Source organism: Homalodisca vitripennis, chromosome 7 (genome assembly GCF_021130785.1).
Source record: "Homalodisca vitripennis isolate AUS2020 chromosome 7, UT_GWSS_2.1, whole genome shotgun sequence".
NCBI classification, from domain to species: Eukaryota; Metazoa; Arthropoda; class Insecta; order Hemiptera; family Cicadellidae; genus Homalodisca; species Homalodisca vitripennis.
The window spans coordinates 127097878-127121452 of NC_060213.1; the positions used below are offsets into that span (position 1 = coordinate 127097878).

The 23575-nt window shown below is 30.9% G+C and overlaps 1 protein-coding gene across 3 annotated transcripts in view; it reads left to right on the plus strand.

The window, feature by feature from the left end:
• The window catches only part of LOC124366288 (broad-complex core protein isoforms 1/2/3/4/5-like), a 133908-nt gene that overhangs the window by 1408 nt on the left and 108925 nt on the right, over positions 1-23575 (plus strand). For all 3 annotated transcript variants that reach the window (XM_046822705.1, XM_046822703.1, XM_046822701.1), the window contains exon 2: positions 2050-2118. In XM_046822705.1, coding sequence (XP_046678661.1) covers positions 2050-2118 — 69 coding nt within the window. The remainder of the gene's footprint in view (positions 1-2049; positions 2119-23575) is intronic.

Below are 23575 nucleotides of genomic sequence, written 5' to 3' on the forward strand. Positions count from 1 at the left end.
ATTTTAAACACCACATACACACATTTTGTAACGCAATAATGATTACTAAACTGTCTATTTTACAGCAGTTACATTTTTTAAGCATTTACGTTAGTTTAAACTATAAATTAATTTTGAATTTGAAAAATAGTAGACTACTTTATATAATACTATTTTATATTTATTAAAAAAAATATAAAAATATAACTACTTTTTTTAAATAGTACTTTATATAAGACTTTAAAAACGTATTTTTATAGCAATAAATTTTACTTGATTCTTTAGATATTGTAAGAGTAAAACTAGTTTAAATACGGATGAATACATTGAAAAAGCAAACTATTATTATTGGTTGTAACTTGTAACCAATCTAGTTATAAGTCTGTTCTTTCATAGCGATTTCACTTTACTATGAAATTTAATTTAATTATAATACCAAACCGCTCATTCTCTGGTTTTAATTTATAAAACTGTGAATTTCAGTAATATAAATAGAGGTAGTTAATAAAATAAAACTTACACCAGTACGTAAAATTAAGTTTGGTATAATCTTAAGAGCTTAAAAATGAACTAAACAAAATTTCTTTTATTAATTAAAAATATTTTGAGACTATTCTGTGTTTTTACCTAGAATTAAAATAAGTTTACACCAAGCAACTTTATATTCTTACAGTTTATCTACGGCTAATCTATAAATAGTATTGTAGATCATGAGTACAACCTTATAGTTAATCTAGTTTTCTATGGTTTACACGATACTTCGTAATCAAAAATGTATACTAGCTCTTCTTCAATACCATAAGGCGGGGATAACAATGGTAGGCCTACCCACGCCCAGTCGGGGCCGACTAGGTAAGCGTGCTGGGGTGTCCCCTAATGTTAACTAAATTCGGGAACTCAATTAAATTATAAAGTAATCTTTAGATTCATGAAAATTACGCTGGTGTGTTAGTTAATATTTTTTAAGTCACGACCTTTTAAAAATAACAACTACCCAGAAAACATAAAAAGCACAAATGATATTTCCACGAATAATTGTAGTTTAAAGTAAGAAGAGATTTGGGGAATTTTATAACCAGGGCCAATTAAAAACATGTGAATTTTTTCAGTATATGTTTGAATTATAGCTTCTAAAAGTGGTGTGTATATTAGGATGACATGACTTAGTGAAGTGTAATTTAAGAAAATTCGTGTTTTATTTAAATATTACTTAAGGAAATTAATTTCTGTACAAATTAAAACGTAAACATATCGTTCCCTGAAGTCATCTTTCATATACTTAGTATTAACAATCCATATTTTTATCTTCAAGCACTTTGCTTTGAGCCAGATTAAAAATGTTCTCAAAATACAACTGTATACAAAATACAACAATGCTCAAACCTTACTATATTCGCGGAATTGCACAAAAAAATCTTTTCTTCAGAAAATGTATTTTAAAGGGCTGTAGAGACTTTTAAAACTTAACAATTAGGCTACTGAATCCCAATGAATGTTACAATTTTCTGCTATTTTAGCCAGCCCATTCATACAAGAGTATAAAAGGTTAATGTACAAATGTTAACATTATATAAATCGTATATCATAGCAAATGTAAGAAAGCAACACTTATTCAACAACTTAATACACACATACTTATATACACACATTATTCCTCAATTACATGATTGTTTAAGTTGATACTTTAATCCAGTAGCTATTACTTATCTTAAAATATTTTAACCTTTGGAACAATAAAAAAATAAAACAAAAGTAGTAAGCCTTTGTCTCTTTAACTCTTTTCTATTAACTTTCCCAAATTATATAAATTTTAAAATGTTTTTCGTCGCAACTCGTGTTTTTTTTAATTATTTTACGCCTCTAACTAGCTTAATATTTGTTTGTTTTATAAGAATATTAATGTTAAATTGTGTTAACTTTGTAATTCTAAATGTTCTTCAAAATGAATGTTTATACGCTAGGTTCTGTTGGACTGTAGGAAAATTCTTTCTTGATAAATAAAAAAATTTAAAAAATTTAAAAAATTAACTTGGAGCACGAACCACCTAAGTACTGATCTGACTGTTACAGCCCGCTGGGCGGTTGGGAGTAGAGGTAGACACCCGTCTGCTCAGGACCCTACAACACCTCTGGAGTCACGTATGTCACACTTTTACTTTCTTTAAAATATTGCTTACCAATAACTTGTAAATTAAAGTAATTAAATTTCAAAATAGTTACTTTGGAAATTTAAATTCACAAACATCCATTGTCAGAAAGTATTACATTTATATTCTGAACCATCACTGTTTTTGTAGTTTTAAATTATTTTGAAATGTATTTTAAAACACATTTCCTTCCGTTTTATAATGGGTTGTCTTTGAAATAATTTTTTAGTTCGACAATATTATATTTTAGTATCATTTAACAAAGATTAATTATCGATAACCACTGATAAAAATTACAAAATTATATTTTTATTAGTTATTTTAGTTTCTATTATTTCAAACTTTAGCATAGGTAAACATATGACACTCAATGTATATTGGATAAGTGAAAGTATTCCATATTAATACGCAAAAATCAACAATATTAAAACTGCACTTTCGTGCAATGAGAAATATCTAAACAATTTACACAATTACAATTCAGTTTAACACTGTATAATTTAAGGCAGTGAGATGTCGTTTTAGTGCACTTCTGAATTTACAAAATATTCCAATGAACAGGAAGAGTAAAATAATCCGAATGAAGAGTAAAATGCACTCCGCTTATACAAGATGGTGGATTAGATAGTGTAGTCTTAATCGGTAGTGTTAAGTGACTTGGTTATTATCAACTGCACTAATATGTTATCTGTAAAATGATAACAGTTCGTAAGGATAACGCAAAAATAATAAATTTATCAAAACATTTTGTTGCAAAATTTATTGGAAAATTAAGTACATTTTAGTAGTAATTCACTGAACTAAATTTTTTCATTGTAGTCCATTTTTTGGTGAAAATTTACTTTTAAGTCTTTGGGGATGGCTTCATAATGAATAGAAATATTTGAATATTTCCTTCAAAAACTTCATGAACACGAAGGTGCATTGCGTAGATTACTTATACGTTATTTTCTTTTAAGGGCGGAACTAAAAATCTGCGAAGATTCACTACAATATTCGGTACCAAACCGGAAGGACCCAGACGAATATAATTAATAAATTGTGCCGAGATCGCGTCTAGCGCGTCCAAGGAGCGTAAAACGTGTTCTGTACAGCTACGTGCAGCGAGGCGTCACATCACACACACGTAGCTCGTGAGAAATGACGTGCCACATCACGTTAGTGTACACACAATACAACTGTTTACCGGCCAATTGTACTCTTACCATCAATTCAGGAAGAATTTTTCTGGAAACTAATTTATTTCAACTCTTGCTTCTCCTATATTTTTTAAAATAATAAAACATTTTTTTTATTTGTGCAACAAGGTTATTTGCAAAATGACATTGATATTTCTGTGTGGTTTGAATTTCATTTGGCATTTGCTGAGGGTATTTCAATTTTTATCGGATCTTGAGTTGGCAACAGTTTCATCCGTTCTTTTTTACGCATCTTTCTACTAGTTGTAGCAAAAGAAACATACAACTGTCCAATAAATTCTTTTTTGCCAATATGATTGCCTTATTAATACGAGTATTTTGTTGTATTTATTTATTTTGTGTTTTGTTCAGCTGGTATTTATTTATTATAAGAGTATTTATAATGCCACAGTTATACATTGTTTGATTTTACACCTGACCAGCATTTTGAATGTTGAAAAGCGGTCGTGGATTAAATTTAAAATTATTGGACAATTATGTGTTTATTTACTACAATATTTTTTCCAATAAGAATAATTTTCAACTAAATCTCTCAACAAAATTCAATATTGAGTATGATTGATTTAACAATGAGTGCTTTGATAATGTTGCTTAGTATTCAATACAGATTTTAAAAATTGTTTAGATCATAAAGAACATTATCAGGCGAAACTTTCCTTTATTTTCTTTGTAAATTAGGGTGAATATAAGATATTTATTCAGCTTACAATAGCTTTTCATCAAGCGTGTACAATAATGGGGATTTTTTTGGACTTTGATCTGAGAAATTTTATCTGGTAAATAACTTTTACAATCCTTCAATGTCGTTTTCTCTGCAGAAACAATTAACAAAACACTAATGTATTGGAGAAAAGGTCCTACACACAAATTACTCGTAGTTGAGTTCCCATCAACACAATAGCAACATTAGGCCCTTTTCCTTTTTTTACGGGGTTATAGCGTTTGTAAGTTCACAATTAAATGTTAACTGTACCTATTATGAGCAAACAAAGTTTTTAAATCCTTTTTTTGTAATTAACTAGATATTTCACACAACGGCTGGGCTCATTTTCTCCTGTTTGGATTTCAAACTGTTGCCAGTTATGACAATGTTTTAAATTTTTATATATTTTATTTTTTAGTGATATTCCATTGCCGCACGTTTAAAGATTAAAATGTTATGTTTTAAACCTCTTACACCTGACGAAGAGGATAGATTTCAACCCTCGAAATGCAGTGTTATTCATTTTGTAATGGCCGAAATCATATTATCCCTTAAAATCTTCCATAGTCAATAACAAACTTTAACAAAGGTTTACTTATTGTTGCGTTTTATGTACGTGTACATTTTGCTTTACACATTTTTTGTTCGTTGATTATTTTTTCAAGTTTTTCAATTCCTTCCCAGTTAGAAATTCGGGACTCAGCCCCACCCGCAGCCGTATAGGACGCTGTTAATGTTAATAAAACTTTTATGAATAAACCACCAATGTAGTCGAATTTTTGTGCTGTCTTATTATAAACAATTCAACACAACAACAACAAAAGTGTATTGTCTTAGAAAAATACAGATTCTTGTTGGTTTTACAAGTAAATTACGTAATTTAAAATGTGAAGGATTTTTGTGAAAATGTTGGATTGTGCTTAAAATAAAATAAAATCCAATTAATTTACGAAAAACATAATAAATTCCTTAATTTTCAAGAAACCCATAACAAGTTGAAACATTTTAGATGTTAGCACTTTGTTACCTTTAAACGTACAATATTATTAATAATAATATCAGTTTTACATTTAAGAATAAAAATATATTGTCACTTTTCTTAGTAGCGTTTTTGGGTCGGGATTGATTATGATTTTGGAAATAATTTCCAAACGCGATCTTTTACTTAATGAGCTATTCATCCACATACCGTGACCACATAATGTTAACAAAAATAAAAATACTCTTTTTTACATTAAAATACAATTATAAAAAGCAAAGTTTGCAAATTTTTTGACAACGTGTGTTCAACTACGTTACAACACTTTAGACAGCGACGTTTTATAAATTTTAGTTCACGGATGTCCCATTGGGCTAAAACTGTGTATTCATTGCTTAGAACAACATTTTTGGATTTTCTACTATTGAATTAACGTTCACCCGTGATGCACGTCTTTGTCAATTAAAAATGAATAGTACTCAAATAAACCGCTCCTTTTTCAAACATCCAATTATCGTGGAAAATATTAATTTGCTTAGTTAGCCCAGTAGTTCGAAATTAATGAGGGTTTTAATTTGCCGTCTGTAGCGGTGGACGCCGGTTTTGCCGCCTGGTGCAAATTATTTACTAGCCGCATTTTGTGCAAATTCGTTGCTGAATTATTAGCAACCGGTGTAGCTTTCCTTCGGTGAAAAAATCACGCGACACGGTCGACAAAAAACCAGAGTTGGCGCAAGAATGGAGGCCCAAAATCCAAAATGGCCGACCCACCTCGCGTCTGCGCAACCGATTCTGCGCTTTTGCCGTCCACATCTATGACATTTGAATAGGAAACTTCACCAGTCATTGTTTAAATATTCCAGGAGTCGAATATTCCAACTAACATTTACTACAATAGGTTTAGTACAATAAAACAGAATTAAACAACTCCGATTTTTCAAACAATAAAAACTAACGGTTCCCTGCATTTTTACGTTTTTAAACGACAAATTTGTCCCCAAACTTGTTTCGTTACGGTTTGGGGCAATAATGTACCGTGGTCAAAACACACACAAAATAATATATATTTCTAACTTTGTTCACATTTAACTAATCTTAATAATGTACATTTATAATTTTATTTCGTGAAACTAACAAACTAATTTATTTAATAAGTTTATACACACATTTATTTATATTTTATGATTATAACTATTATAGGTGTAATTTCACATTGCTATTCGACATAAACGTCAAAATAGCAAGACATAAACTCGTTTTAATCCGAGCATTCTCTTAGACTATAACTTTAAATTAACGTGTTAAAATATACGGCAGGTATTAATTAATTGACACATTAAATTGTTATTACTTTAATTTATTACTATAAATTATTCAATGCCTTGCCGTGACGTCAGTAAAGTACTATATAACGGTGCTTTTTCGACGTTCAGTTACCATAACTATTAAAGCAGTTTTGTTGCTACAATTTCCAGCCTAATTAAATTAATTATAACTGTAACTATAACTTCCCACCTGTTTAGTGAGTAAAGTTGTACATTTTTGAAATCACAGCTACTAAAGTAAAACCGCTGCTTTTTTATAGTGGTCTGTTTATCATGCATGTGGAGATATGTTGTACTAGCTGGCTATATGGCTACAACGTGGGAATCGGCCGAATAAATTTTATTTGTTTCTTAAAATTCCAGTTGTAAAAGTGGGATTCAATTAAATAAAAACTCCGATTTGTAAATATGAAAAAATGTAAATATATCAGTGTGTTTTCCTCAATATCTGTTTATAGCCAGTAATAGGCCAAGACTTATTCAAGAACATGTTAAAAATATTAATAGCCCAATAGAAAATCACTGATTTACTAATTATAACTAAATAATCAACTTACAGTGTATGAGCTGCTCTGAGGGGAATTACCTTGTCTTCCACGATTCAGTTCAGTTTTACAGGTTATAACAATTATAATGAGTAATTCATAGACGCGTTTGAGTATTATGAAAACTAAAATTTATAAACCTGAATTATGAGAAGCCAAAATTAAAAGAATACTACCGTAAGCAACACACGGGTTTGTGTGTGGGACAGTGTTAATTCACTTTTAGACGCAATGGTGACGTCTAATGCAACAGCATTGCATTGGTAAATATTCTTGCTTACCAAGTCTTTAAGTCGTTAATTTTCCGTAGATCATTATATTGGCTTTTTAAATACTTCACTCCTTTTTATTGAAGACGTATTCTTGCTCATATTGTTTCTGTATTTTTGTATCTCCATGAATGTTGAGTTTAGCTCCAGTTCACCTTCCTCTTAGTGCAGCGTCTGAAATCTGACTCTGTCGCAGACTTGACTCCTGGAATCAGGAGTCATGTTCGTCTAAAGAGATCATAAACGAATTTCGCTCAAAACAAACGCTTTGCTTTGTTTCGACATCAGAGACACCTTGAATACAAAATATACTGTAATGTAGGTGAAAAGGTATTCTCATTGTATCATCAAATGCACAATTTAGCCTATTCGTCACCTACTATTTTTGGATCTCTTCAGACGAACATGACTCCTGTTCCAGGAGTCAAGTCTGCGACAGTCAGATTTCAGACGGTGCACTAAGAGGAGGGTGCTCAAAATTCACATTGATTCAAGCCTTCCCCCCATAGCAAAGTTATTTCCAAATAGTTGTTAAGTTATTTTCATGCAATTCTCTAGGCATGGTTATCATTGCTAATAACAATGTTGTTTATTTCGCTACCGCCATCTTGACTTGTTGTAATAATTTAAAGTATAATATTGTGAGATTTTGGAACCGTTGAATGAACAAATAATGCTTTCGGCTAATTAATATGAAATAATAATATATCAACCACACATATAACTCATAGTATTGGGCACCTTATGCAGCACTTCATTTTTCTTTGCCGTGACTATACTTATGATAAACATATATGCAGTATGGTGTTATAATGAAGCTTTATTCCTGAGAAATAAATAGTTAATAATAAAACTTGATTTCTTTTGTCTTTTGCAAGTCGTCTTGAATATTCTTAAAAGCAATAGGTTTAAAATTTATAATAATCTTAGACCAGTTAAGATTAAACTCTTCTTGGATTAAATATTGTAAGTTATGTATTTTTACCAGTCGGTGTCTGGTTTGCGTTTTACTACCGAATGATCAAACTCGTTTAATATAAAACTTTTAAACAATTTACCTTGGTCTAACCTTGCTGGATTATGTAATTCGCTTTCTATTAGTACTACACTTATACAGGCGTGTACATGTGGATCTGTTGTGGAGGTAAAAATAGTTTTTATCGCTAGGCATAAAACAGAATGTTCTCGGTGCACATTCGTTTTGTATCTAAAATTAGTTAATAACCCTGTTTATGTTAATTTGTACGTAAAACTATAATCTTGTTCGAATTAGAAAAATCAATGAGACCGAGATGGGTGTTTTTACTTGTATATACCAATGATAAACTTTTTCGATTTTTATTGTAAGACGTAAAGTTGTTATATACATCAGTGTATTACATTACAAGAGGTCGAACTGGCAGTGTAAAACTATGAATTATACTAAGATCAAAGCTCATCACTAATAGAGGTTTATACAATAACAAGATTATTGTACGCCACATCACATGTTGCGTAAAAGACTGAGGTTGCACGCAAAATTTAAAGTTTATTGCTAATTAAAACAGGCTAAATATGTACTATGTCATATAAAATCCCATATGATTGTACACAGCTTGTTTAACAAATTTCTTTATTATGCTACTTTCTGTTTGCATAATATTGTTAACCTAAAAACTAATGTAAAAATGTCCCCTAAAGCTCCAAACAAACCCAAAGAGTCCATGCACCATCATCGAAATCAATATTACCTACATAGAAATAAAGCTCCATGCAAAAATTTAAGGCTATAGTTTAGTTCGATCTCGAGATATCGTATGGAGAGACGCGCAAAGTGAAATTTGTTCAGCCCCTAGAGTGATAGGCTTCGATAAAGCACAGCCAACATTTTTTTTAAGAATTCATGGAATAATACTGAAATTTTTCTAAGCCGATCAGGTAAATCACTTTATATACTAGAATTTAAAAATTCGTTGATATACTTATAAAAGTTCTAACCGGTTATAGCGGTACATTGAATTACAAGAAAATATTATGATTCACTTTTATATTTTACAAATAACCTTGAATACAGTTTTAACATTTTATTTCTGTTGCATTAATGAAGCAGGTTCTAAAAAAGAATTGTTACATTTAAAAAGTTACCATAATATTAGTTTCACATATTGGAAGCCCTTTGTAACCCATGAAAAAAGCTATTTTCTATCACTCGTGCGTCTGTTGACAAACACAAAATGAACAATAATAAAGTAAACTTCAATGCGACATACTTGTTGTTTTTAATACAAATGGCAACGCAATGTAAAACACACGGACCTTTGCAGTCCGCCGGAGTTACAAGCTCTTTAAAAACAAAACATGATATTGTATGTAAACCGCATCCAGGCTCGTATTTCTTGGTGAAATTAGTTTTGCATATATATTTTAAAATTAAAACTAATTCATTAATTCCTCCAAGGGTTTCGATTGGCTTTACTACATCGTATGGTAACATATTATTATATGATTTAAAAAAAATGTTTTTATTACAAAATATAATATAGGTTTTATGTTCGTCCTTGTGTAAGAAGGGATAGAAAAAAATCATTCTAGATTGAAAATGTATATCTAACAAAGTTCCAAAATTTATGAAAATGTTTGTATATTTTTTGAAAATCACATTACGGTGATTTTGTCGTAATATATTCACAGACTAATCTAAATTTTGTTTTCAGTTGTAAAACTTTTAAGCAGTTAGTAACAGTTTTTTAGGTTAAACAAAAACTCTTTTATTTAAAAAAAAGTGATGTGCATACTTTAGGAAATAATAATTACGATCATGAAACATTATTAATAATATCTAATCTGCAAATTTCATTACGGCAATGAGAAGAAATCAAGTCTTTTATTCGGTAACATTTTTTAATTTCACTATTTATTTTAATGTACACTGTTAGTATAATTCAATTAATAACAATAAGATGTTTTAAAACAAACCTCTGTCCGAACTATTGTTTACATTAAATCAATATTTTCAATTTCCAAACAAAATACAAAACTATAAGTATTTTATATTCCAGAAGAATTGCTTGCCAAAATAAATGACACAAAGTAGTTCAAATATACAATACATGAATTATAATTACTAATAGTGGTTTTTACCGTTGTAATTTATTTGTTGAAATATCACAATAAAAAAATTGTTAAAATCGTAAAATATAGAATTCACGGAATAAGCGACTATACTTTTTTGAAATTCATTTATCAATCAAATATAATTTTTATAGTGAACTGATTTTCTCCTAAAATACTATGGAAGAGGAATTCATATTAAATATTACCATTTGATTTTTCGTACATTATAGAAGTGTTCGGTTGTGAGAACTAAAATTTTAACATAATCTAAAATTATCAGTCATATTTTGATAAGTATATTATTTTTTACATTATGATCTTCAACCTGATACAACTCTCCAGTCTACGTGTATGTTATCATATAGCTTACTATCATAAAACAGCTAATAGCCTATTAAAGTTTAACACAAAAATAGTTTGGATTCCTTCTAAAAATAGAACTTAGAAGCTCGTCTGGCTGCAAAATATTATGGACGTCTAGAAAATGAAAACGTTTTCAAAATATTATAAGTTAAAATATAAATATGTAAATAAATAAAGAATTTTATAAATAAAAAAGTCCTCTAAACATTCATAATGAAATCCTCCATTCTTTAATTGCTCTTAAGTATGTTAAAGCAAAACAGCAAATATTAATTGATTACTAAATTGAGGATGACTGGATGAGCAAATGTGCATTTCCAAGATTAACATTGGAATGTTGGCAGCCTATAGGGCACAAACCTATTGCCGGATTTATTTCAAATCCAAAAAAGGAACATCTAGAGAGTAAGAGCTTTCGATTAATGTGAAATATGTTTATAAAATAACACTTTTAGATACCTAAAATCGGCGTACAAAAATCGAGAAATTCTTTCAATAATTATTTAATTAATAGGGTACTCAGTTTGGCCAAAATTAGAGACTGTTTTTCGTATTAGTTAGTAATAATCCTTATTTTAAAAAGATGACTCTGAAATAGACATAATCAAATTGGAAATACGGTACACCAATTTTTAAATACCTGTAAACTATTAATTTTAACCTGGTATATACTGCGTGTTCTATTTTACAGAAAATGGCCAAAATTAATTGTTCTTCTTGAATGAATTTTAAAACTGGCATTATCTGGCATTTCTTGACTTTTTTAAGAGCTCATATTTATACCACTTTAGGTTTATACGCGAAGCCTATCACTTGTGGAGCTGAAAAATTTAATTTCTGTCTGTCTATCTGTCTGTCCGCACGATATCTCGAAAACGAACTGACTTTTAGATTAGAGATTTTTCACGAAGCTGAACTTCTATATGAGAAAAAGCGAGTTCAATGATGGTGCATGTCACCATGGAATTTGGCTGAGCGTTAGCAAATATTTTTACATTGATCTAATGGGTAACCATGATGACAACAAGAACATTTCACAATAAATAAACTCGTAAACAGATTGCGTACAATAATATGTTAATACTCATTGTGTAAAACTAAAAAAAATGAGTGGAACTCAACCAGAACTTTCAGTGCCCTCTTGTATTGTAATACCATCACTAGCGTACAGGAACTTTTATTATTTTGGACTTTGCTAACCTAAGTGAATTAACAAAATGTTCAATTAATCATGTGGCAAGATATGTCGAGGAAGATGTCACACACAGACTTGAAATTTCGCATGAAACTTAATACCTACATAGACAAACACTTGTTCTATGATGGTGCGTATCCAACCATGTAATTTTGCTGAACGTAATGTTTGTCACTTTATTTTCTGTTCAATTATCTGTCTATCTCGAGAGTTAAATGAGTTATAGATTAGAACTTATGCGTTAACCTCAACGAAGAACTCATATTGTCTAGATTATGTCACATTTTTACTCCAAGGGCTTAACTCAACCAACGGTTCGTTATTTTACAAAGTGATGGGAACGGAAATCTAAGAAAACCTCCCCCTCCCAAGAACTAGGATACAACCTCCACTTAATTACAGTGAACAACCTTAACTCCCCACGCACAAGCAGGCACCAGCACTACTTACCAACATGAATATGTAGCACCATGCACAAGTTGTGAAGAACCCGTTCCGACCCCGACCGGGTCACTTTTCAAGAACCAGGCGAGCTTCCTGGAGAGGGTGGAATGTAAGGGCAAGGGTCGTTCTTGATTGAACAATTAGCCCTCTTACATTCGCCTCAAGAAACCATGGCAGGCTTAGTACTACTTCTTAGTAGCATTATTGAACAGATAGAGTGATTCAGTTGATGTGGAAAATATCTTTTCTGTTATTCAACTACGAGAGTTTTATTGTTGCAGGGATATTATTTTTGTTTTAATTTCAAAACATAATAACAAAAGAAGTATTTACTACGTATTAAGAAGATTTAGTGTATTTGAACCCTCCAAAAATAGGTACGGAAAGTGTATTTTTAAAGAATATCCTCACTTGTATTCTCTGTTTTTCGGCAATGTCCGTACAGTCTGAGTACATAGCGGTACGCAACTTTACGTGTCCTAGGCTTTGCTAAAGGTGCATGGAAATTTACCTTACTAGCTCATTTCATTAGGCTGCATGTGCTATTACGTCACATATTAAAATGTTACGATTTTACTGAGTTAATTTACAAATTTACTTATTATGCATTTTTACCGTTGCTAGCAAGACCCAATGTACAAAGTTCACTAACGCTCGGCCAAACCGTAACATGCGCCACCATCGAACTCATTATTGCCCATGCAGAGATGTCATGTCAAATTTCAAGTATCTAGGTCACTTTGTATTCAAGATATCCCACAGACAGACAGACAGAAAAGTAGTTTTCCGACCCTCCGAGTTACAGGCTTTTCCAATCCAATTATATTTATTATTGTCTCATTACTAGAAAACAAATTTTAATTTTTAATAATTTCCAGATCCATGTGGAATTTCCAATCGAAAGATTCTCATAATCTGGGATAACAGAAAGGGTCATACCACCATGGTTTAGAAACTCTGGAATGTAGCAATTAGGAATATATAAATATAGCAACTTAGGAATATGGCAACTTTACATAGAGTAGGTCTTTCAACGGTTGTAAATAAAATGCATTAAAACGTATTTTCATAGTTTTTTTAATGAAAATCAACCTCTCTTGACTATTTTGAGTGCAAATCTTTCAGTTTTGCTACTAACTATGTATTGCTCAAATTAAAATACTTTTGGTTTATGGAGTTTTTAAGACTTTAGTCTATTGTTTACTGAGTAGAATCGGTAAACTTTAAATAAACATGAATCTGAATTTTTATGTTGCTCTGAGGTTCATAGAGAAAAATAAACTAATTTACTTTTAGGCGATTGCCTTTTATTTTGTAAATGTATATTTATTTATATTTACAGTTTTTTATTTTGAACTTCACGAACTTTTAGTGACATAAACGTTATTCACACAAATTTTCACGCTCTTCATCTGGTTTTTAAATAATAACAACAGAGTTTTCCAGCTCATCAATGTTTTTTTAAGAAAACAATTTTTTCAACAATTTGAAATTTGTACAACTTTTTGCTAAAATGTGTAAAAAAGTGCTTTTACAAATTAAAAAGTAATCAAGCATCCATTAGCATGCCACATTAAATCTATAATTTAATTATAATAATTATGTTTATCGTTGAAAACAATACATAATATATGAAACTTAGTAATGAAATGGTAGTTTATATTTATACTCACTATTAAGAGGATTGTGTAGTGGTGTTTTGAATTGTTTCTTACGTTTGCATTTTATTTCGAAAAAGAAACAATGACGCAACTACTTAATAATAAAAGCAAACGTGCTAAGTTATTACTACTAAACAAAGTTGGGTTAGTTACAGCATTTACAACACAAGAATGGCCGTAACGATTATAATGATCTCTGGTTTCTTGGATTTGTTCCCGCCCCGAATAACAGAATAACTATTAAAATATCGTAAAAGATTACGGGAAAAATGAGGTAAATAGAAAAAGTTGTGTATAATGCTATAGATTAAAGGAGCCTGTTAAATGTAATCAACTGTTCTGTGTAAGCATTGATTTACTACAGCACATCCATATATTTAATTTAACTACTATTTTCGACTTTTTTACATTCATAGTCTTGAAAGCATAAAGTAAGCTTGACATTAACAACACTTCTTATTTCAATATTTTCTGCAACCACTGTGAAGCACAAAGTAAGAAAATATCCATATAAGAAAATTAAATATTTTAATAAAATTATACTTTAGCTACACATCAACATTTTCAGCTGCTAGTACAACATAAAGATACATCATTTTCTATAGCTGTTCGAAATAAAAACTCGAGATGTCCTGGAAAGGTTATAGTTCAAGGACACTGTGCAAGTCGTGTAGACTGTAGGACTTCCTTACAAGTTGTATAGTACAGACGGAGCTAAGAAAATACAAATTCAAATCTGTCACATGTTGTTGTTTTACATTAACATACTATCATGATTTTAATTTTGGCGTGCGTTAGTAAATTTGACGTACGTATTGAAACAGTTGGACGTATTAATAAGCTGAGCGTTAGCGAAGCCTATCACATGAGGGGCTGGACAATTTTAAAATTTGTTTGTCTGTCTGTCCACATAACATGTCGAAAATAGACTGACCTGTATACTTGAAATTCTGCATGAAGCCTCATTTCTAACACTGAGTTTGTTCCTAATCTAACAAGGATTAGGAACACTGAGTTTGATGATGGTGTATGTCACTCCATGGGATTTGGCTGAGCGTTAGTGAATACTTTTACATTGGTATTGTGGATAACCATGGTTACAACGAGAAAATAATATAATAAATAAATTTGTAAACAAACTCAGTATACTTGTGATTGTAACATGTTATATGTTAGGCTACATGTGATTGTACAATTTATTTATTTATTATTTAAACACTGATAGGAATACCAATTTCTGCATTTTAATTTCTACATACACAAGAATAAATTAATGGTGCATGTCCAACCGTGGAATTTGGCTGAGCGTCGTTGAAGTATATCTCTTATAGACTTACACAATTTCTCGTTTGATTGCCCAGTGATATAACAATTTCTCCTCCGCATGATTGTCTGTCATTCTATTTGTCAATAATGAAATCAGCTATAGATAGAAATTTTCCATTAAACCTAAGCGAAGCCTGATACGCTACACGTGGTGGGACATACTTCTACCTTTTTATAAAGTAAAATTATTATAGAATGTCCCAGACCCTCTGCAGAGGTAATATATGTATTGTAAGCAATATAAGTATGGAAAAACTAAATACATAATCTATGATTCATTCACACTACAAATTAGTGTAATATCTGTCAACTGAGCCAAATGAAACTCTTGTTTTTAGCCATAATTTAGGAACTAAACTATTGCTTTAAACTTTGATCATATGTTTTCTTAGATCTTGATGATCCTTCTAACTGAGCTCTGTCCATAACTCTGTATTGATGGGGAAATAGGCAATGCCTAATACAAATTAGTATAGATTTAAATAAAAAATATATATATTAATTGGACCATGCCTATAAATCAATGGGTACAAATTGTTACTATTTGCAATTTTCATCCTTATCATAAGAGTGTTCAGTTTTAAAACACTGAATACTTATTATTGCCATGAAGAATAAAGTTATAAAGTTCATTAATTTATGATTCGGTAATACCAAGGTATTTTGTATGACAGTTTAGATTCGTCATTTTCACCCACATTGACTTTCATTACACTATCATATCTCAACATACCTTCTTATTAAATGATTTGTTATTTATTATTCTCTTTTTTAACTCTGTGCATGACGCTTCTTTCAAATACAGTAGTTTGTTTAAATCTCTACTAACCCTTTATGGCCCAGATTTTAAAGTGAGAGCACCACGTAAGTGTATAAATTATGAGTGTAGTACTGTGCTCATATGGCTACACACTGGCCTATTACAGATTATTCACATTATGAAAATTTACATCACACAATATTGTACTCATTGAATTTGTTATACTTGTTATCGTACAAAAACAAACATGTATATTACATATCGTACAAAAACATCCATGTACACCTCATATCGTACAAAAACATCAATGTATACATCATAACGTACAAAAGCATTAATGTATACCTCATATCGTACAAAAAAGAACCATGTTCCCTACATACCATGCAAAAATACATAGGCAATTCCATTTAAAAAACCGAAAAGTACTAAAATTACTCAAAAAACCCCTTATCCAATCATAATTCTTAAAGATACGCATGCAGTATGTTAGTTACTTAAAAATATTAAAATTGTGACACATGGATACTTAATATCGTACAAAAACACAAAGGTTTATTATACATCGTACAAAAACACACATCCATACTTCTTATCGTACAAAAACACTTATGTACGAGTACATAAATCAACACCTATATCATTCAAAACTACTTGGACGATTATTATACTCTTATAAGGAATAAAGTGCAAATTTATAAGAGTTGCCGAAGCTAACTTCCTGTCCCACGCCTTACTTTACAAGAAGCCAGATCAAGACAAAGAGTTATTCACAAGTCGCTGTGAATATTCATTACTTCGAATCCGCACAATCCCTCATTGTATGGCTGCTCTCTTTCGCTTTAATACCGGAAAAGTGCAATCGGTACATAAAGTAGCTATGTATAGCATATCCATTTTGTGAATTAAGTAGTTTTATTGCTTTCAATGACCGTAGTGGTTTTCTCCCAACTTCTTCTAAAAATCCTTAAAATGAAATCTTTTTACTCAGTTTTTTAAAAAATGAGGGCCAGGTTTCCTGAGCCTGATTGTTGCCTCTCAGCCATCCGGCGTTTTTTGGCCAAATGCGTTTTGGGGCATACGGAGCGCAATTTGAATCAAAATTTTCGTAGCTCAAAAACTATATTTTGTACAAAATCAGGAATTTTTGCGCAAGTCCCATCATTGAATGTGTTTTGGAAAGTATTATAAACCTATAAGTATTTATAAAATATACTTACATATTCGCCGATATCTATATATAGTGTTATATTATATTTAAACCTAAATTATTCTATAAATTCTGTTTAACAATTTGTAGAGTTCACCTTGTGCCATTTTGTTAAGAATCAAGTAGATATGATATGCATTACTATAAACTATTCAAAAGTTTAATTTCAAATGAGCTTCCTATAATCTTTTTAGCTCACAATTTGTGATCAAACCATTTCAAATTAATTTTTACCATAATTTAATTACTAATTTTATGCCAAATTTATGTTTGGTTCAGGTAGATGCCGGACTAACATAGAGACGGACGCTTTCAGAACTTCACTGTTTGGAATGAAATATTTCCAAAAAGCTTCACTAAAACCAATGTTTAACTATCACAATACACTCTGCCAGAGGCTGCTGTGTATGGAGAAGAAAGCAAATCTGAAGCAGGAGTTTGCCAAATATTTCGCTCTGCGGTTAGAGCGCGAGTTGAAATAATTTCAATTTCCGAGTGAAACTAGTAGCAGTTGAGGTCGGAGTTGCCATGACCCGAGGTCGCCGCGAGGTGATGATGGAGCTTACTAGTAGTTACGTGAGCAGGTCCGTGGGTTACTGGCACTTCGTGGTAGGTAAGGTGGAGGTCGGAGCCTCGAGCACAAGAGGCGCGGGTTCGAATCTCCAGAGGGCAACCGAAAATTAAACTGGATTTGGCGGTTGGAAAGGTTTTGGCAGAAGATTTGATGTTCATATAGATTACATTTTTATAGGCTTTTAAAACAATTTTGCAAAATTCCTAAGTAATAACTAGGATTATTTATGATTTATTAACGGGCCTGCAGGGATATTCTATGAGTATTTCTATAGTACAAAAATACCAATGTATACTTCATATCGTACAAAAACATTCATGTGTACTTCATACCTACAAAAACAAAAAGGTACATTACATATCGTACAAAACCATTCTTGTATACTTCATATCGTACAAAAATACACATGTATACTACATATTTACAAAAACATTCATGTGTACTTCATACCTTACAAAAACAAAAAGGTACATTACATATCGTACAAAACCATTCATGTATACTTCATATCGTACAAAATACACATGTATACTACATATCGTACAAAAACATTCATGTGTACTTCATACCGTACAAAAAAGGTACATTACATATCGTACAAAACCATTCATGTATACTTCATATCGTATAAAAGAACCATGTACACTACATAGCATTCCATTTAAGAAATTACTGAAAAAGTTCTAAAATTACTCAAAAACCCCCTTATCCAATCATAATGCTTTAAGACACACATGCACTATACTGGCTACTTAAAAATATTTAAATTGTGACTGAAATGTTTTGCTAAAAAGACGCAATAACCTACATAGTAATTTATGAGATATATGTATTCTTGTAAAACATCAAATTTACTTTTTTTTAACTCTGACAGATATTACCCATTCTAGTGAATTTATTACCGACAACAGATGCATATCCGCTTCCTGGTGTTTGTGAGAATGTGAGAATGGTGATGTTTGATCCGCCTTGAAGATACAACAGGTTCTGTTATCCTGTACTGGGCCAGGCGGTAATAAATATAAATGTTTTGCAAATGTTCTGTTTTATGAATTTAGTAGCTTAAAATAAAATAAATTAGGTACATTTATTACAAAATGGCACTATTTGTACACTGATTCAGATGATTTACAATACAAAGCAATATTCCTACACATTTTAAATGGATATCGTCTTTACCAAAATTATGTGTACCAGACCAATGGATTTAGTACATTTATACCTATTTTTTTATATTGTGTATTTTCTGGTGAAAGTAGTGATGTGTTTTTATAAGCAAAATAGTGTTTTGGCGACAGTATGGGCGACGTATATTGTGATGTTTATAGCATACGTCTCTATTATTTTGGGTTTTTACTTAACATTTTTATTCACACAATGCTTAAGATTTGGTGTTGTAGTGATTTTGTATGTATGTATCTCAAAAGAACCTAACTTTATACACATTAAAAAATATGTCTAATGTTAAAAACGCTTTAGAAAAATTGTAATATCTGGTTTTTACAATTTCATATAACCAAAAAACATTAAAAATACTCTACCAGATACATAATAACCAAAAAAACCTTAACATTCATTATCTGTTGGAATCGTTGAAAATTTTTCAAAAATTTGCATTTTTACTGCATTACCTTTAGATTAACTTACACATCTTTTATGAAGGACCAAAAAAAACGTTGTCTGAGTTATACTTCAAATAATATTAAAAAAACAAGTTACCCAGATTATTACTTTTTTATTTAGTACTAAAGTTTTGTTCATATTCTGTACATTTCGGTGAAGTGTTGGACTATTATTTTAAAATAGGTGCTATTTTGAAACCAGATATTTTTTATTTTAGCCAAAAATCAGATCCTTACAATAGAAGCAGTCGTTTAAAGTTCCAATTTAATATTTATATTATATTTTATATGTTATACAACTAGGTATGCATGCTGAAGGTTAGTACCCACTTGAATTTATATGGGTTTGGTTTAACAAAACACAGAAACGACAGACACAAACAATCTTTATATGGTAAATGATCTTAGGAACATATTTGAATAATTAAGGTTTAAGCTTAACAGAAGCATGAGAACAATTTAATGTATACATTTTACATGATTCCGTGTCCAGAAATAAAAAAAGCAAACTCTAAAGCTGAATTTCATGTAAATTTAACAACTGAATGTCAGTAATAGGGTATATATGTAGTTTGGCTTCTGAGAGTATTTTTAAAACACGATTTCTAAAATAACTCCAAATTTCGCTCGAGTGGACAGACAAAAATTTAATAGGCGTTTCCCCTAAAATACATCTAGATTTAAAAAAATATTCCTAACTCACAAGTTTATATTTTTCAAAACTTAAGTCCATCAAATTACTTTATCAACTCCATTTTAGGTGTTATGCGCTTATTGGTTGGTACTACTGAGTAATGTTTATTTTATACATGTTTTTTTAACTTTTTTTTAATAATCATCTGTTTGAAAGAGCAAGTATACATGTTTGTCTGTCCGTCACACTTCTTTTCGTGTACTGCAAATTCGACAATTTTTGTATGTTTGCGTTTGTAAATAAAGTTGTGAACTGTATTTTCAAAAAAATTATTACAGGTAGATCATGTATTCAATTATACATTTCTTTATTATTTTAAACTTTCAGCACCATGGTGCAGTGAAGCTGTATGACTTAATTGAAGGTAACTTCCTATGTTAGCGTTATCCGATTGTTCATCTGCCCGAACACCGGTATTGTTTGTTTTCCGAACATGGAAACATTACAGATCACTGGAGTAGAAAAGGAAATTCTTTTACCGACTCTGTTGACATTATTAAAAGCTTAGTTAAAACTTCAAAAGGATCTGTTAGGGACAGGCGCGACAATGGACGGCCATTTTGAAACGAGGAGGAGGTGGGGGTGTATTTTTTATTAATACAATTTTCAGAACCCCAATCAAACGAACGCATGAGCCAAATTAGGGGCAAATCACAAACCCCACATTGTACATGTTCTTAAAATTCAAAATGTATATTTCAAATACTGTGCGCTGATGTTAACCGGAACCGAATTTGAAAAAAAATCACTGCAGTATTTATTTAAATTTAAATAGTTAAAAAAAATAAAATAGATATTTAGAAATTTAAGTTTTAGATCCACTTATTTGAGTTATGTTAATATTTTTGGTGAGAAAATTCAAAATCCTACAAATACCCCAATAAGATACTTATTCTTCGTTACTGACCACAATTAATGTGTGTGGTCAATTAAAATATATGTGAGATATTCTCAGAATCTTGTATCCCTCACGGCAAAAAGGATGCTTTTAGTACCAATTAAAGTTATAAGTACCTTTTTTGGTCAATTTTGGCTATAATCTACCCTAATTTGATAAACTATATGTAATACAGTAATGTGCATTAGTATAATAGCGTACACTGAATTTTCTAGTGCTATTGAGTCTAAACTAAAAATCGCTCCTACTTCTAAATTAATGAAATCTGTTACTATTGATTTAAATATTAAGAGTTATTACCTGTTTCTCAATGATTGACTGATTGTGATTCCCTATACTTTGTTTACTAGGCATTAAAATACAAAAAAATGTTCTTGTACTTTTTTTGATAATTGCTTACTCTATAAATAGTTTTTTACTCAATAAATTTGACCAAATCGTTGCTTCGTTCAACCTTAAATCTCAAAATTTAACACTAGCAAATTTAACACCTATCTTACAAAAACTGTGCGCAAAGAATAAACAATGTTTGCCAAAATATATTTGTTTTTATTATTTATTATAGTTTTATGTAAACACTTTCTAAAACTTATATGGTACTTTTGTTAGAAAGTATATTTTTCTCAATGATATCAATAAGTTTTAATATCATTATGTGCATTATTAAATTAATAATGTTTGAGTTTTTATATTAACAAGGTGAAATGTTTCTAGAACAATATGTATGGTTTAAAAAAAAAATAAAAAAAAACATGAACGTAAATGAACTATTTGTACAGTAAAAAATAATCGTTTCAGAACTAGATATTAGAGTGCGCGATAAATATAACTTGCGCACTAAAATATTTTTCCAAAAAAATGTCAGGCTGGATTAAATTTAAGTTGATCATTTTCAGGAAATGAATGTACATTCCTTAGCATGTATCATGCAAAATTCGTCTAAACATTTTCCTAGTCCTATTAAATAGTATTTCGTTTTATTATTAATGACAATATAAAATAGATCTACTAGCTTCTTCGATTAGTTTTATGATCTTTATCATCAAATCAATCTTTAAGAAACGTTAGTTTCAATGATCAGTTTCCACATTCAGATCAATGGCTTCTCCTGTAAGATTTTGTTTATCCATGAGAAGCATTACCTTAATGATTATCTCATTAATTAATGTAAATTTTAATTTTATACTATACATTTACTGTCTATTACGTTAATATTACCACAATAACAATATGTTTTTACCTTTACGTTGTATATTTAATTTACTATGTTGGTCACTTGCTGTTCAAATCCTATTTAGATTACGTTGTATTCTTTCTGTGTCTCAAATGGGTTCAACAAATCATTCAATGTACAAACCATGAAAACAGTTTACTGTTATCTGCTTTTATATTGAATATATTTTGGCAAGTTCAAAAATTTAACTTTTTGCTTTTTTCAATTTTTGAATAGGCCAATTTTTACAAGGAAATTTTAAAGCAATCTTCATGTAATAGCCCTAATATCATGATTAGTGCTACTAAAATAACATTTCAGTTGGTACTAATAACACTGACTCAGGTCTACCAAACATTGAACAAAATATACTGTGATAATACAAACACGTTTTCCTTTACCATACACAATGTCTACGTGAGGAAATTTCCTAAAATATCTGCTGCACAGCTATGAATCGAGATCGTACGATCTCGGTATTCCAAAGCGAAAAGGAGCAGGTGGCAACTAGGCAACCCTGATGAGGGAAGTGCGAAAGCTCGTACCTTTCGCGGTGATACTCTTGAAGTTCCGACAAATAAACGCGATGGACCCTGTTTTCTAAGAAGATCGTAGATAGGGGAGGAGGCGGGGTGCGGGGAGGACGAGGTATTTCCTGGTCCTTCGTGCCGGATCACCTTGGACTACTGCGCAGACTGCAGTTAGCGAAGCTGCAGACTGCACAATTGCAACATTGCTTCCAGGACCCTCATGGCGGCTTGAGTAATAGCTACTCCTCCTTTCCACTACTCATTACGAGCGCCATCTCTGTTATTCGATACCCACTTCCTGTTTTTCAATGCAGAAATGAAGAGCATTGAAAAACAAATGCCCTTTCAACTCCTTTTTTCACATTTTCCTGTACTAGCCATACAGTTTGAACATCAATCTGGTATTAAAGAAAGGAAACTTTTGCAATCATGGGTATCTGAGATTCTATTACTCTTATATTCCAAAACATAACAAGAATGCATCGTTGTCATAGGCTGATTCCAACAGTCTATCACGAATGAACCCAAACTGTTACCATATTCAACACTGGTTGATAACAGATATTGGCTGCCGTGTTTGTCAGATGAAGGACGTTTTATGTATGGAATCCAATTCTATTTTCTCCCGTCAGGCTTACTCTTTAGAGCACGACTAAAGGATTTGTATGAACCCATGAACTGTTCAAAAAATCATCGAAGTTGGCATTTATGAATGGTAGCCTCAGTATTATCACAAGACTCTGTATCATCAAATTCATTTTTTTGAGTGCGTACGGAAAATTCCGTAACACAAAAATGTGTTTTACGTCGTGGCGAGCGATTAATAAGGGAACGGATGCACTTCCT